General features: G+C 39.7%; 2 protein-coding genes across 4 annotated transcripts; one reads left to right on the plus strand and one right to left on the minus strand.

Annotated features, from left to right (window-relative positions):
• The first annotated feature begins 478 nt into the window (after positions 1 to 478).
• On the plus strand, positions 479 to 4790 carry LOC131321721 (uncharacterized). The gene is made up of 3 exons (XM_058352631.1): positions 479 to 620; positions 812 to 898; positions 2242 to 4790. Exon 3 carries the CDS (start codon positions 2351 to 2353, stop codon positions 4640 to 4642), a length of 2292 nt encoding a protein of 763 aa, XP_058208614.1. The 5' UTR covers positions 479 to 620; positions 812 to 898; positions 2242 to 2350; the 3' UTR covers positions 4643 to 4790.
• A 593-nt stretch (positions 4791 to 5383) lies between these two features.
• Positions 5384 to 15218, minus strand: LOC131321739 (flowering locus K homology domain-like). Of its 3 annotated transcripts, none has more exons than XM_058352655.1 (7): positions 14982 to 15218; positions 12692 to 12964; positions 9811 to 10057; positions 9234 to 9382; positions 7398 to 7673; positions 6317 to 6511; positions 5384 to 5869 (listed from the first exon to the last, which is right to left on the minus strand). In XM_058352655.1, exons 2-7 carry the CDS (start codon positions 12959 to 12961, stop codon positions 5687 to 5689), a joined length of 1320 nt encoding a protein of 439 aa, XP_058208638.1. In that variant the 5' UTR covers positions 12962 to 12964; positions 14982 to 15218; the 3' UTR covers positions 5384 to 5686. The 3 variants fall into 3 exon arrangements, with proteins under 3 accessions (XP_058208638.1, XP_058208646.1, XP_058208655.1); XM_058352663.1 differs by lacking the exon at positions 14982 to 15218 and adding an exon at positions 11301 to 11564 and having other exon boundaries at positions 9811 to 10079; positions 12692 to 12832; XM_058352672.1 differs by lacking the exons at positions 12692 to 12964; positions 14982 to 15218 and adding an exon at positions 11392 to 11558.
• Positions 15219 to 16923: the final 1705 nt, after the last annotated feature.

The raw sequence follows: 16923 nt of genomic DNA on the forward strand, positions 1-16923 counted from the left end.
TTTTAGCAAAAAAAATTACATAACACTTACACCACCAAAAAACGAGAGAGAGAGAGAGAGAGAGAGAGAGAGAGAGAGAGAGAGAGAGAGAGAGAGAGAGAGAGAGAGTACATATAAAAAAGGGAGTATGAAAATTAATTTCCAAAAAGACTCTTTTTACTTTGTTTTTTGGTTGGGGGACTAAGGTAATGTAGATTGGAACGTCCATGTAAATTGTAGAGTACAAATAGGACTCACAATCACTTCAATAGTCCAGCGGAACTAGGTTTTATGCCGGATTTTCATCATCTAAAATCTCATCTAGAAATTGATCTAGATTATCTTCTGGAATATCCGCTGGATTTGTGTTATATTGCAACAAAGATTTCCTAAACAAAATTCGTAATCCAGCCTTGGGAGGTAAGTGTAATTTCCCGAAAATATTGAGCTCAGAAGTATATAGTCCGAACGAGTACTGCTTGGACTAGGAGTATAAAAAAAGATGACGTAAATGCCCTCTTTTTTATTGCATTCTGCCCTAGTTTTTTGACCTTGGAATTCTCCGATAACCCTCTGCCCTTTTGCCCCTCCGAGATTCTGCCTCCTCCTTCTCTCTACCCTCTCTCTCTCTCATCTCTCTGGTAATTTCATCACTCACACCCGCCAAAATCAAAACTCTCTCTCTCTCTCTCTCTCTCTCTCTCTCTCTCGGGATTTCTCATCTTTCTATACGTTTCAGATTATTGATTATGAGCCGTCGTTTTAGAATAGTTGTTTGATCAGTGATCTCTGCATTGATAATCTGATTCTGTTTTATCCCAATTGTTCGCAGGTTTCCTCGGTTTTCCAAGCCGTGATGGGAGCTCTTTATGTGCATTCTTGATTAGGGTTTTGCGGCTTCTTCTTCGGATGCCTCCAGGTGAGCTGTTTTTGATTGGTCTAGTCTAGTTATGGTGATCTTTGTTACAGTATTAATCGCCGTTTTGGTGGTTGAGAAAACGTCGTAGTACGACCAGGCTTAGTTAGATGAGTGACGTAATCGGGAATTCTATAAAGGGGCATCGGCTGTGCTGGGCTGTGGGCTAGTGACGTCAATTGGGCCACTCAGACTTTGAAACACTCTGTTTTTGTCCATAGTAGTCTCCATTCTCCCTAAGTTTTTTGTCCGGTAGTTTCTACTTTTTGTTTAGCTTTTTATCGTAATTTTTGAGATTAATGATTAGTTAGAGAAATTATAAAAAGTTCATATAGGACGACAGAAATACCAGAAATATTGATTGTAATGTTTGTTATTTTTTCATCTTTAGTTTTTTTTATTTTTTGCTTTAGTGATTTTTTTCTCTGTTTTTATTTTTTCTTAAAAGGGCCCAAACAGGAGTTCCAGAAATGAGATTTTCCGAATTTGATTATCGCAACAATTTGGCTCCTTATATTTGTTAATGGAACACTATTTCTATCTAGGGGACCTAGTTTTTTCAATTGGCCCCTCATGATTTTTCAGTTGCTTCTTTAGATACTCTCATTTGATTAATGTAGTGAAGTTTGGGTCTGTCCAATTCTACAATTTAGATTGGGGTTCAAAAAAAAAAAAATTTTTTGGGAAAAGGCAATATAGTAAAGGAACCCGGGGATACCCTTGAGAACAGTAACACCCACTCTACAACCAAGACAGCCACAATACAACCAAAGCCATAGCTCCAATGCCAGAAACCCAGACAGACTAGAAACGAAACTGCAACATACCTCAAGAGCTAGGCTTAGAGTTTCAAAAAATAAAGTCAACAATTCCCCAAGCCATACAAAGACTCATGTTATCCACAGACTTGCACATTTCTCCAAAAGCAAGCACAGGCTTTGAGCTCTTCCACCACCTGCCTTTCAACGAAGCAGACTCATGGCCAATCTGCTGAAAGATTCGACAATTTCTTTCTTTCCAAATAGAGGGGGGGTTCAAAATTTTGACTTAATTTGATTGTATTAGCCTAGAAACCCAATGCATCGTTTACTCTTATTCTTTGAGGATGGCATGTTCTTACCATGTTCTTGAGCCAATTCAAAGTTTGCTTGGCCCTGCAGATTTGCTAATTTATTGAGAAAGTAATGAACAAGGGGCAGTAACATTCACTATGTTAATTTGTTGGTGTTTGTATCGTAGATTAAGTTTGGATAAAAAATTGTATATCCTTTTTTTTTTTTGCTTGTTTGGAGTAGTGCAAAAAAAAAAAAAGGATGCTTATTGATGCCTAATTTCCATTTGAACAGGCTTTCTGGGACATAAGGAGCAACATAGAGTTTTGAGTGTTTCTTGAGTGCCCTTTTCGCCTTCTTATTTGGGTATTTAGTTTGCGTGTGAAATTTGAGTGGATTACTCATGGCAAACCATGACATGATCATTGGGCAAAGACAGGATTTCCCAATGTTACAGAACCAGAATTTGGGACTTGTGGATGATCATGATCTCATTAGGGGAGAGGGTCATAATTTAGGACTTGGACAGACGCATGAGCATGATGATTTAGGTTTAGTTCAGGCCCATGATCACAAGTCGGTGCTAGGTCAGCCGACTGAAGCCCATGACCATGAAATGGCTCCACAAAATACCCATGTTCCGAGCGACGAACAACAGAACAGGTTAGAACAAACCGACAGCAATGGAATAAACCCAGGTAAGATCAATGACCCTGCTATTGATGAAGATGATACTGCCCCTGAAAATCACGAGCTGGGTGCGTTGGAGAATAATGAATTGACTGCCATAGAGAACCATGATATGGATGAGAACTTGGACCACAACCAGGAGTTGAGTATTGTAGCTTCCCCAGATATGTCTATTCAGCAATCCCACTATGAAATCACACCTATCCGTCAGTCCAGATCGGTAGCTCTTGCTCCAACTCATGAGTTGACTGTTGGCCAAGAGTTTCCTGATGTCAAGAGCTGTAGGAGGGCATTAAGGGACATGGCTATTGCTCTTCACTTTGAGATACAGACTGTTAAGTCCGACAAGACCCGTTTCACTGCCAAATGCGCTAGTGAGGGATGCCCTTGGAGGATTCACGCTGCAAAGCTGCCAGGTATCCCCAGCTTCACAATTAGGACTATCCATGAGCAACACACCTGTGGTGGAATTACCCATCTTGGCCACCAACAAGCTTCGGTTGAGTGGGTTGCGAAATCCGTGGAACAAAGTCTTAGGGAAAACCCACATTGCAAACCAAAGGAGATATTGGAAGAAATTCATCGCGTTCATGGGATCACACTATCCTACAAGCAAGCCTGGAGAGGGAAAGAACGGATCATGGCCTCCGTTCGTGGGTCATTTGAAGAAGATTATCGCCTCCTTCCTCAGTATTGTGACCAGATTAGGCGGACAAATCCTGGAAGTATTGCGTCAGTTTATGTGAATCCAGCAGATAACTGCTTCCAACGGCTGTTTGTTTCGTTTCAAGCATCAATTTATGGGTTTCTGAATGCGTGTCGCCCCCTTCTTGGGCTGGATAGAAGTGTTTTGAAAAGCAAATACCTTGGGACATTGCTTTTCGCCACTGGCTTTGACGGAGATGGTGCCCTATTCCCTTTGGCATTTGGGGTGGTTGATGAGGAAAATGACGATAATTGGATGTGGTTCCTCTCTGAGCTCCATACATTGCTTGAAACCAACACAGAAAACATGCCAAGGCTTACAATCTTGTCCGACAGACAAAAGGGGATTGTAGAGGGTGTGGAAGCAAACTTCCCTACCGCTTTTCACGGGTTCTGTATGCGCCACCTCAGTGAAAGCTTCCGGAAGGAGTTCAACAACACGGTCCTTGTCAACCTTCTCTGGGAATCTGCAAATGCTCTCACCGTAATTGATTTTGAAGCAAGAGTCCTCGAGATTGAGGAGATATCACAGGAAGCTGCATATTGGATCCGCCGGGTTCCACCTCGCTTGTGGGCCACAGCATATTTTGAAGGGACAAGGTTTGGGCATCTTACTGCCAACATAGTGGAATCTTTAAATTCTTGGATTCTTGAAGCCTCTGCGCTTCCGATAATCCAAATGATGGAGTCCATCCGTCGGCAACTCATGACTTGGTTCAATGAGCGACGAGAAGCAAGCATGGAGTGGGGATCCATACTTGTTCCTTCTGCCGAGAGGCATGTTTCTGAGGCTCTTGACAGAGCGCGGACCTACCAAGTGCTCAGAGCAAATGAGGCAGAATTCGAAGTCATTTCCCATGAAGGAACAAATATAGTTGATATAAGAAACCGTTGTTGTCTTTGTAGAGGGTGGCAGTTGTATGGGTTGCCTTGCGCTCATGCTGTGGCGGCACTGCTTTCATGTAGGCAGAACGTGCATCGCTTTACTGAGGGGTGTTTCACTGTGGCTACCTATCGAAAGGCGTATTCTCAAACGATACACCCAGTTCCGGATAGAACCCTTTGGAAGGAGATGTCGGATGGTTTTCTGACTGATGGCAGTACCAGCTTTCTGGCTGAAGGCAGTACCGGCAGTAGTATTGAGATTGTTATAAACCCACCAAAATCCCTTAGGCCACCAGCTAAGCCGAGGAAAAGGCGAGTTCGCGCAGAAGATCGGGGTCAGGTAAAGAGGGTTGTGCATTGTAGCCGTTGCAATCAAACTGGACATTTTAGAACAACTTGTGCGGCTCCTATATAGATACCGTTTATCTTTGTTTTCCAGGTTTCCTTTTTCTGTGAGAAGAATGCAGGTTTCTTAAAATTCTACTAATTGGTTTTTGTTTCTTATTTTCTTTGTGGTATGTAGCTGGAACATCATGATGTAGTGCATAAGTTTCGGCCTCAAATTCTTTTCCTGCTGTCTTTCTTTCCTTCGTGTGTTTCATTTTTTCTTCTAGTAGTACTATTTGACAGTTGGACTTCCACGTTCTTAAGATTTACGCTGACCATTCTTTGACACACACTATATCCAGTTCTCTTTTATGGTATCAGCTCTTTTTGTTTCACAAAATAGGATACAAAAGTGCTACACACACGACGGTTGTATAAAACACAACACAACCAATCTCTAGACATTCATTGCTGTAATAAATGGTTAAAATTCGCTCAAACTCTTCCCTATAAAAGTTAAACTTTTCCTTGAAAAAGTTTTTTTAAAATCTAGACCTCCAAATGTATTTGGACGATCAGAATTACGCACACAACTAAAACAACGGTTGTGCAAGTAGCATTTTTGAATAGGATACAACCCACTTGGGTCTGTCCATCGTCCCCCAGACTTCCATTTTTAGGGTTAGGAATTAGGATGTTTTTTGGTCGATTTTGACATTCCATGGGATTCACCTAATAATTGCTGATGTAGCAGTCTGATCTGTAGCCTTCTTACAAACTCCCCACATCTTATTTTCTGTCAGTAAAGGAGAATTAACTAGCGTGTAAATAAAGAAAACACTCATGCTAATTAGAGATACTTCGTAATAAATTGGCCCTTCATCCAACCATACAGAAAAGCAGGGCAGTTGTAGATAGCAACATGAATAAGGAAAAATGACAAAGCAACAAAACCACACTCCAAATTTGTGGGAGGAACCCAAGCAGAGAGCATTCATGCGGGCAGAAAAGGCTTGAATTTGGGCTCAGTCCCGCTGTTCTGCCTAAAGTTATCCATACAATACAGACCAAGGGAAAATTCATTCCCCATGTGAACCCAGCGCAGCATATAGCACTATCCAAATATTGAACCTTAATAACCATAGTTCGTTCCATGGACAGATGCATAGTCCCCGGTAGGAGCATAGCCTGCATGACCACCAGGGTTTGATGGTGGGGATGCATACACTGGACCATGACTAGGATAGTTGTACTGTTGGCCCATTGGTGCAGCAGTAGTATTCTGGGTGGCACTAGCAGCTTCAGCAATGTAATTCTGCATAACGGAAAACAGAAAAGAACAGGCAATCAAATGCTTGAATAGAAACAAGAACTTCTAAATTAGTCTAAAAAGGAGCAACCCCAAAACAGCCATATGGTCTTCTGGTTATCCATGACTTGTAATTACAGAAGTTACAAATGTCTTAAGCTTCTGGAGGGTGCCTTTAACCACAAATAAGGTCAATATCTTTCATTCGATCCAAGAAGACTCAATAGGGATGAAATACCCGATGTAAACAGCTAGTTTTCATGCACCTTCCATTACCCCCAAAAAGGGGGGTCACACTATGTTAAATCATGTTTTCTTTACTGGGAAAGCATATTATAAATTAAACACTAATGCTATAAATGCTGCAACGTCACCCAAAGACACTGTCAATATTGAAGTCCAACGGAAGTAAGGCAAAATCATATAGCACAAGATGCAAAGAGAATCAGATACCTGTATCAGTTGTTGAGCAGTTTGAACTTGTGATGCAGATCCACTTATTTCCACCGTCATCTCATCAGGCACACCTCTGGATTCCTGTATTGCAATGCTTGCACCACTTGCACGACGGATATAGCTAATATTTGCACCAGAGGTCCCAATTACGGCATCTGCATATGATAGAGGAATTTGCATGCTCTGGGTGACCTACAGCAGAACAAATTAAAACTTACATATTACCAATCAATAACCGTCATGCAAATACACCCCTGATGTCAAAATTAAACACAAGCCAGAGGGAGACCAGTATGCATTTTGTCATGCTTGATAGAAATGAAAACTCGGTCCAAATTGAATAGACATAAGTGAAAAAGGAAGCTTGTAAGTAACCAAATAGAGAGTCCTTGCAATGCAGCAGATTGAAATATTAAACAAAAAAATTGAGGAAACTGATACATATTTTAGTACTAAAACAGCTTACAACTAGAACGAAAGAAAATACAACCAGAGAACAGTAGTAAAACATATTATATCCTGGTGACATTCTATTCTTCTCGAACGGTAGAACCAGAGAATACTAGGGAAGCATTTGCTGGCCTTCCTACTCCAGGGGATGCAGAGCTGCGTTCTTAAGGCTTAAGCATACGTTATCATTAGAGGAAGGCAGACCTTTCCAGATTTTTGAAACCATTTTTTGCCCTACTTATTGTGGGCACACGCGCATGTGTCTGAGAGAGAGAGAGAGAGAGAGAGAGAGAGAGAGAGAGAGCAAAAGTCAATACTTCTTAAACCTAAGCAGCACAGAAAAAAAAATACTTGGAAAAGAGTGAAAACTATGCCATGGAAATAAAAGCTTCAGATCTTCCATTTCTTACAAAAAGAGTGGGGAAAAGAAAGAAAGACAACATGACTCAATTTCACATTTTCCACCTGCTTATATAGATTGAAGCTAGATAAGTTTACTCCAAATCAAAATGGGAAAAAAATAGAGAAAAAACCAACACAAGTTTTCTGAACCCCTCCTTTTAGCAATTTCCCTGGTAGGAGATACAATTTGCAGAGAAAAATGAAGATTGAGCAAAAAGAATATAACCTTTGTAACAACTGATTGTTGTGGAGGGGCATAAGTTGTATTAACTCCTGCATATGTGTCTCTTCCATAAGGAGGTGGACCTTGACGAGGTTGCTGGTCAAAAGACGGATCTACAGGTGGATAATAATTGTCAAATTGATGTGGAGGCGGCATATATCGAGGATTTGGCATAAAACCAGGTCCTCCATCACTGTTCATTGGAAAACCTCGCGGGGGCGGCTCCCAAGCCTGCTGTGGGGGTATGTTATGGTTTGCTGGAGCATTTGGCATTTGCATCTGACCACAAACCAGAAATCATCAAATCATTCCCGTGCTTGGATTACAGACATGCTAAGAAACTAAGAAAGTACACAAGTCTATTTTTGGAATCATAGCTGCAACCAGATTCAGGGCTATTACAAAATCAAATTTCAATGGTGATTTCCAGGATAGGAAATGATCATGAGATGTTACGATGAATCATGTCTATTAAGAGTTAAAAGAGGATAGACAAATGGGGGTTTAAGATCGCTCAAGTGCAATCTAAATCTGGAAAACGAAAATTAGCATCATTCAGCCTTCTATTTTTGGGCTCCAATTTGGGCTCCAAAGAGGGGGTAATGGGGACTCAACCTGCCTAGATTCATCTTAAAACCGAGGATTAGATCCCAACCCAAATTTAGAAGAACAGAAAATAATAATAATAATAATAATAATAATAATAATAAAGCGAGGGATAAATGAATATTAAAACGACGCCGCAAAATGAAACGACGCCACATACCAAGAGGATCACAGCAATAAGGCCTTTCGAAGAGGCTCATATGGGGAACATTAAGAAATAACAGGCAAAGTGGGACACATTTAAGCAAAGTGGGATAAATTTGCCTCTACCATCAATAGGTTTACCAAAGGGATTACAATTACTTGAGCAATTTCTCCCTTAGCCTTCACAGAACTTCCTTGTATCCTCCAACCATCACCCATTAATGTAACGTCAACATTATTTGATTCCAAATACTTCCCATAACTGGATTGTACTGCATATAATGGAACTAGAAAAATAGTTTATTTTTCTTGATAAGAAATGTCACAATAAAAGTACAATATAGCGACAAAGTTGAACCTCAACTTGCAACAGCAAAGGAACCTCATCCAAAGTTTTTGTTTCTCGCAACTTTTCTATTCCAAAACGTGGATCGTCCAGTGCAATGAACGAGACGGAACATGGTATGCCACGTCTTATGTTGAGGTACCGATAGAGGTAGGTTCTGAAATTACAATATTATATTGTATGTGTAGCAAGCCATAAACCTTCATCGAAATTTTCTTTTCCCCCCTAACTATTTTTTAACACATCTCTAGCATCGTTATTACAAATTCTTGTACATTTCGCCTTTCCAAAGGTCGACTCTCTCCAGATTCCGATTTACTGAATCTGAATTTTATCTTGGAAGGAAAATGACAGGGAAACAAATAGGGAAAATTTTGGATGGTGTTCAACAATGAATTCGCCATATTGGAAGAGAAGACAGCCAACCATAGTGATCCGGGAGTCCCCTGTGGAAGGGCTCTCGCTAAACATATGAAGGGGTACCATATTTCTGAATGTGCACTCCAAACATTAATCACTAAGGCACAAGTGTTTTCTGACAACACAGTTTGTAACACTTAACACCAATCCAAACAAACATTACCCAAGCCCGCCATTGAATAAGCCCTTCTAGTAAAAAGCCAATTTCCAAACACTAATCTATGGCTCTCATTAGCACGAGCCCCTCTGGTTACCACCTTTAGAACCTACATTCTTCTAATACCAAAAGAAATACATGAAAAGAGGCTAAAGATCAAACTTACTTGCATTTCAAATACTGAAACAACACTTCGGTCAACCAAAAATCTCCTGAGGTGAGCTGCAATAAGTTCAATTGCTTTATGCACACCCGCGGGCTCCCCTTGTACTTCAACAACACTATCGTCCGGCAAAGCAAAAGGTGGAAGGTTTTCTGCACAGAGATTGTTTCATAAGCATAGGAACACCAGTCAACACAAAATTCAGATGCTAAGAATACTATAAGATCTCAAATAATTGAACAACATCAATTGTGGACCCATATAGAGCTAACAAGGCATTACAGTCATCCCCAAATTAGTCCCCCTTACATTTATTATGCGACAAAAGCCAAGAGAATAAATCAAAAAACCTTGTGAAAAGGGGGAGCAGAGATGAAATTAACATGGAACAAAAGGCCTCCCTCAGAAATAAAAACAAGGAATGGGAAGGAAGAAAAAATTATCTGACAATAAGGGGGAACAATTAAATAGAAAACAAAAGCCAAGCGAACACAATCTCAAACAGACAGGAATGCTGATCTGAATTTGTTACATGCAAGTTTCAAACAATTCTGAGCAGTAAGAAATGATCTGACAGCACCTTCTCCAAGAACTCGGATTGTACAACTAGAAGCATCTTGAATAGACTTTATAGTGGTCCCCTGCTTCCCAATCAAGCTTCCAGCTTGTGTAGCTGCCACTAGAAGCCTTGTGCAAACATTCCCAGCGCCAGATGAAGCATTAGCCGGATCACTGTCTCCATCAACAAGTCGTTTATGAACCTTCAGTAAACCGTCCATAGCAGGAGGAATAGGAACATCTGGTTCTTCCTTGGCAGAAATCAGCACCTTAAAATAGAGCAGAAGAATTCTGAAGTATCACCAGTTGAATTACCAAACGAATTCCATATTCAGATGCAAACTCAAAAAGAACCACTACTAAAAAAATCTACCAGATTATGAAGTAATACTACCATCTGACATCATAAAGGTTGGAAACCAAATTTAACTAAATAAACCCATTTACGAAAAAGAAAAGAAAAGAAAAGAAAGGATTAGCTCTTCATCATAGCAATAAATCAATAACCTACAATTTGGGAACTTTGATCAGTAAACAGCACTTATGAGGATTGATAATTTGGTCCTACTATTAACCACTATGGCTAATCCAAGTCACGAAGGATAAGGAAAACAAATAATCCTTTCATCCGCAATGTCATGTGTTTCTTCCGGTTCAGATAATTTAAATGCAAAGGCAGACACGTCCCCTAGGGTAAACCCCCGTCTTAGATTGCATTCCCCAATATAGAGACTCAAGTTTTTGTCTGCTTAAACGAAACATTTGTTAGAGCTTGTTCCATGAAGATTATCACCACCAAAACCGATATATAATGACCATGAGAGCCTCTCCACTCATCACCACACTTAAATTGGTATCACAATTCAAGACTGGGGGGTGATACATTTTGGGAAAGACGATTTCTTACAGGATTGGACCCCTTTGTTTGTGCCAAGAAGTGTACCTTCTTTAATCGTGATCAGACATTGCTTACCTCTCTTGCTTGTGACCAGACATTGTTTGCCTCTCTTAATTGTGACCCGACATTGTTTACCTCTCTACGTGTAAGTCAGCCAGTCAGGGATCCCAAGCAGAGTGTTCGAGCTTAACCCACATCTGTTTAGTATCTCGTCCAAAACTAGGAACCGGTTGCAATTGGTTTTGAATTGGATGTTTCAAAAGAAAAGGCAAATGCAAGCATTCACCTTTATGTTTACATCTCATACTTCACATAGATGTACCTGAAAGCATTTAGGTGTTTATTATCCCATATCACTTCTAACCAATAGGAACAACTGTGTGTCCAATTTGCATGAAGAGGACAATAATCTTCAATTACCAGCTTGAACCCTTTTTGGATGATATATGTTGCTCATAAAGTGGACTGCACCAAAACATATTCCACTTTGTACATAAAAGTTATCCGTGTCTTAGTCTAAGGCTCTAAGCTTATATTGCAGATTGCAGTACATCAAACTGGCAACTTGTTTCATTTAGATAATGAGCAACCAGTTTAAATTCTATCAACGATACCTCATCTTGTTATTGCCAACTATTGGGTGTAACGGTTTTACAAATTTGTGCCAAGAGTCCAAGACACCAATCGACCAAGTTCTGAAGTTACCAGCAGTGCACAGCTTCTTGGTACCATCGTTCGCACATGACATTTCTGACAGTTAGTCAAGAGAGCTTTTCAGCACTTTATAAAGATCATGTTGATTCCTGCAATCTGGATCCTTGTCCTTCTTAACTCAAGCACTTTGGTGATTGAAAATGATGCATATAGATTGCGAGAACCTGCAAACATCGATTTTGTTATCAAGACAAACCTGCTTTCTTGATATCCAACCTGGTATTCGAAGTTAACATTTCTTTCCCTTATTTCTGAAAGCTTTTCTTTTTTTTGCTCAGTCTTATTTCTGGAAGTTGATTCAACTATTTGACTTCAAACTTTATCTTGAGGGATGGCAGTGATCTATGTGTAGCTTCACCAAGTGAAACGATACTCTTGAGAACAAATCTTCACAACCTTATACTACTCCAACTAACAACCTTATAATACTCAACCAACAACGTGTGAAAGCCTTTTCTCTCCCAATACAACCCTGACTGCAAAATGGAAGGCAGTAATAGCTGCATTGAAGTTTCCACCGAAATGTTCGTCTTACAATTCTGAAAACTGAAAAGTATGACCAGACCACCTTCTTCAATTGTTAAATGTAAACATCCTCAAGTATCAAAGTATCCAATCATTGACAATGGTTTTCAAGAGCAACATGAAGCATCGTGTATCTATATTACAAAGTGTATTACAAACATTTCAGGGTTTGGTAGAATAAATCCATAGCTTAAAGAGTTCCTTTTTTCGTTTTCTTATGCTGCATAACTGGACAGGGTTGAGTATGTATAGTTTGAACCAACTGGTTGATTTTGTGGGATCTTTGCATAGCTGAACCTATTAGGTGATATCTTTGTGTTGTTTTGCTCTTTCAGAGGCCTTCACCTTTTACCTTGTTCTTGGGTAGCACCTCCTTGACACCATTGTTCATGTATGCTTATTACATAGATCATCCACTTCAGAGTAGTAATTTCAGCCAAACATAAAAGTTAAATGACAATTGACCTGTGTAACCACACACACACACACACACACACAACCCCCCCCCCCCCCCCCAACAAGGGAGGTAACATGAGGAAGTGTGTTGGATGCAGGGAGAGGGACAGAAATAAAAATGTAGCATGCATCAAAACTAGGTTCTACTCATCAGAACCATTTCAGTGACTCCGAGTCTGAGTGCATAACACAACCCATGAATTACTCCAGAAAATGACCATTTACAAGTGTCAAATTAATCACATTGCAGCAGTTTACTAGTCATATTCACACGAGTGATCGTATCAACTTATAGAACACGGAAACTTACAATTCTTTCTGTCGACCCAGGACCATCAAGAATCTTTATGCGAGCCTTTGTCTCCTCACAGGTTTTCTTGATGTACTCTCCCTTTCGGCCAATGATACCACCAACCTTCTGTGCAGGAACCAACATCCTGAAAACATTCTCTCCGGGCCATCCAGGCCACTTCTTTTCTCCACCTTCTCCTGAACCATTTCTGGATAATTGTATATCTGGAGGATTTGAGTTCTCAGGCATACCACCCATGTCAGGTTCATCAAAACTTTCTTCAGCCATATTCTGAACAAGCAATTTCAATAGAAACTAATCATATTCAATAACGGACATTCAATTCCCATCATAGGGAATAGTTCTCATCTACATTCATCACTTAGTAGAAAGAAAGGAATAGGACAACGTATTGGATCCTAGGGATTTGAAGTCATGAATAGTGTGAAATGTGGTCAAGAAGTAAGGGCACATATGCTTCCTTCCCTGGCCAGAGGTAAATTTACAAACAGATTCAACTTTTAAAACCCAACGCCAGGTCATTTAAAACCTCAACAACAAACCAATCCAAGCGGACAAAACGAAAACAAACACCTAACAGAAACTACTTGGTCTGCCAATAAACCAAAGAACAATAAGAAAAAAAGGTATAAGCCTATATAAAGTGTACGAATTTATGCTCTCCCATTTCCGTGAAAGGAGAAAATGCTCAATCAGGACTGTTACATGCAATAATTTCCTTAGTCTTGGGTACCGACCTCCGATAAACGAAATATCTAGAGCTCAGTTTAATGTCGCTAATCTTTATAAACCCTTTCTCGACAACCAAAAGGTTATTAACTTTGTTTGGAACTAGGATTTGGATAACAAAAAGCAAAACATGAGCAAAAGTTCATTTCCTCCATGAATTCCCTCCTCTCTTTTTTGGAGGGGAGGGGGGGGGGGGGAGAATATGAATTAAAAATCTCTCTGAGATTGCAAGACAAAAGATCAATGAAGTCTAAAAATTACTCTAAAGTTTCTTGTGTTCTCTTGGCCTCAGTATTTTCTGACCAAATAAACAAAACTGATTTCCTATTCATTTTTCCTTTTCTCTCCCCCTATTCATTAACCTAAGGGTACAAGAGTAGGAGAGAATAGGAAATTAACTTGCAGGAAAAGATTTCGAAACCTGACACAAACAAGAGCCCAACACCGGCACCAGAATCTTTCAAATTAAAAATAAGCAACCACAAATCAAGTAAAACATTCTCCCCTCCTCTCAAAAACCGGAATGATAACAGCGAAAATCAAACAGAAGTAAGAGAAATGACCAAATAACTCCCCCCCAAACCAAAGGAACTCAAAACCCCTAATTTGCAACAAAAAATAAAACACACTCTGTTTTAATCCAAGACTGACAGGATACTTTCACAGATTTCTGAAGTACCACAGAAAAAGGACAAAAAGTGCTGTCCAGGGCCAGCGGCCCACAAGGCGAGCTCCTAGGACCTAGGGCCTCCAGTTTTTGGCCCAATAATAGGGCCTCCAAATAAAGGAATGTGATAAATATTATTTATGTCAAGAATTTTCAAAATATACTTCTTTGGTGTAATGGTAAGATGTGTGCGTGAATATCCAAGAGGTCTCGAGTTCGACCGTTGGCAACTTCGAGTTTTTTGACGTTTAACAATGCTGGAACTTTAAAAAAAACGCTTTTGGAATATGGCACAAAAACTCGAACACACAACCTAAGGGAACTGAAGAAGTGCTACAACTCTCTGCCACTGAAGCACAAGGCTAATTAGTTCCTTATCTCGAACAACTAACCTATAAACATAAATGCGAGAGGCCTCATTTTGAAATCCCGCCTAGGGCCTCTCAAATCTCAGGGCCGGGCCTGTGGTGTACTTCCTAAGTCACATAATGCGTGTGCACGAGCGTAAAAGGCTAAAAGCGTCTATTAAAATATTTCAAAGTACAAAATTTCGCGAGATTGAGAATCCGAGTGCTGAGCGAGGTCTGAGCGCAGGAGCGAAGGCCCTACTAAAGGATGGTGAAACCCTAAAATCTACCAAACCTTAAAATCTACGAAACCACAAATCAGAAACCAACCCAATCCCATCATTCCTACATGTTCGTATAACATAAAAACTCGAACACGAAAATACACAAAAATCAAAGTGACGCAACAACACAAATACTACAGGAATACCTACTTCAACGAATTTAGCGTTTAAGATTGAATACGGGACTCTAACATGGGAGTGTGAACGTACTATGTATATATGTACAGATATGTAGTTTTATGTATATAATGGATACTTACAGTGATTCACTGTGAGCAAAGCGTGATGCAGCGAGCGAGCGAGCGGGCCGTGGAGAGAGAGAGAGAGAGAGAGAGAGAGAGAGAGAGCGCGAGCGTAATGAGCCCGCGTACTAGATTTCTACGGAGTGGTGTTAGGGTTAGGATAATTGCTTTTCAGTCCCTCCAGAAACCTTTTTCAACGAATTAGGCCATGGCTTTCCGATATCTTTTACCAAAATTCCAGTCCTGAAATAGTGAAATACTATGAAAAAAGTTCTCCAACAAAATCGTTTATATTGATGAGAGAGAGAGAGGAATTATTTTATCATCCGATAATTGTTTTGGAAAATCAGCAAACGGTAAAATGCTTTTAAAGAGTAGTTTCCAAACTCTCTTTAAAAAATATACGTAGTTTCCAAACAAGGCTTTTGTAAAACTTTTTTTAGAAAGAGAGAGACTCTATTGAATAAATATTTATGTCATGATAACATCTCTTACTTTTTGGTTGGCATTGATTATAGTTTTAATTTATAGTCGGTATTTCTATTGTCAGCCCAATGGGTTGACAATAAACACACAAGAAAATAAAAAAAACACATATTTCTATATATTTTTTTACACTTTTTAATACACATTCACACTTCTTATATTGGGCTTATTTTAGATTTTTCCATTTATAATTGAACATAAAAAATATCGCCTATTGCAACTCAAATTCTTATTTTTGTAAAGGATTTTTCTAACGAGTATCTCACACGAACTTGGTTAAAGAAAACGTAAGCAGATTCATTAAGAGCTAGTGAAACAAGATCGGCCTGCATAGTGAGTATTTTTCTATTCAAAAGAATGACATATTGGGTCCTTCTTAAGGTGAATCTCGGGAAAGACTCGGTAGAGTAACCGACGAGGGAAGCGAAAGGTAGTTTGAATCCAAGGACTCCTCCGCGGACAGGGAAAAATAGGGCACTCCTCCGCAGGTAGAAAAAAGATGAGGTGTAACTAAGAAGGGAATAAATAAGCCCCACAAAAGGAAGATCTTCGTTAATCTAAAAGCTTGAAAAAGCATCCTAACCATTCATCAGAAGCAACCCAACAAAATGCCTCAATTGAACGGCCAGTTGTATATGTATACTTGCTAATTGCTATGTATGATCTTCCCATCCCTTCATGGCTCCTTATCACGACATGATGCTATGTCAACTCCTCTTGAACTCAAAACTCCATGCGAAAACTCAACTTTAATTGGTCACATAGGTCATGTGCATCATGGTGCATATATATATATATATATATATATATATATATATATAATAGTAATAGTATATCTACATGTGAGAATTCAAAGTGTAGATCCCCCCATACACAAGTTCATATTCTTTGTCAACCTAAACAAGCAAAGCACATACTGGAAATTCAACAGTCAAAAGTCCCAACAAATAAAGCAAGCAAAAGCTTGAGTTATGACGAAAAATTACCGTTCACATTGGAAATAGTACTACTATTGTCAACATGTTAGGTGAAATTTAAAGGAAAAAAGATTGGAAAGGCCGATTCCAACCACCCGCAGCAGACGACGATCACCGAACTCCGGTGAGTCAGATCTTCCTCTCAATGCTTGTGATACCCACACCAGCTTCTTCATAATTCATGCGTAGATTGTGCTGTATAAACTATCACTGACCAGAACAGCATAGAGTTGCAAACAAGAGAACATAACCACACTATTTTATTGTTCAAGAAAACAGCCAGGATAGCACTCGAATTTCCAAGTTGAGGGGAATGAAGCCTGGTCCGAAATCACTCAGATGGTGTTCCAGCCTCCCTATGAACGATTTCGAACCAGACAACATTCCCCTCAACCATTCATCACACACACACACAAAGAGAGAGAGAAAGAGAGAGAGAGAGTTATGATTTGGCCATGCATTAGTTGTCATGAGGTCCTTTTATACGCAAGGACAAG

The sequence above is a fragment of the Rhododendron vialii genome, chromosome 1a (genome assembly GCF_030253575.1).
Source record: "Rhododendron vialii isolate Sample 1 chromosome 1a, ASM3025357v1".
In the NCBI taxonomy this organism is placed as follows: domain Eukaryota; kingdom Viridiplantae; phylum Streptophyta; class Magnoliopsida; order Ericales; family Ericaceae; genus Rhododendron; species Rhododendron vialii.

What these genes read in the sequence shown, in the direction of transcription:
- LOC131321721 (XM_058352631.1), top strand. Translation starts at nt 2,351, where the DNA reads ATGGCAAACCATGACATGATCATTGGGCAAAGACAGGATTTCCCAATG.
- LOC131321739 (XM_058352655.1), bottom strand. Translation starts at nt 12,961, where the DNA reads ATGGCTGAAGAAAGTTTTGATGAACCTGACATGGGTGGTATGCCTGAG. An exon ending in TTTCAGTATTTGAAATGCAA is followed by an intron (nt 7,674 to 9,233) that starts GTAAGTTTGATC and finishes GTTTGTGGTCAG; the next exon opens with ATGCAAATGCCAAATGCTCC. An exon ending in CTGCTCAACAACTGATACAG is followed by an intron (nt 5,870 to 6,316) that starts GTATCTGATTCT and finishes TCCGTTATGCAG; the next exon opens with AATTACATTGCTGAAGCTGC.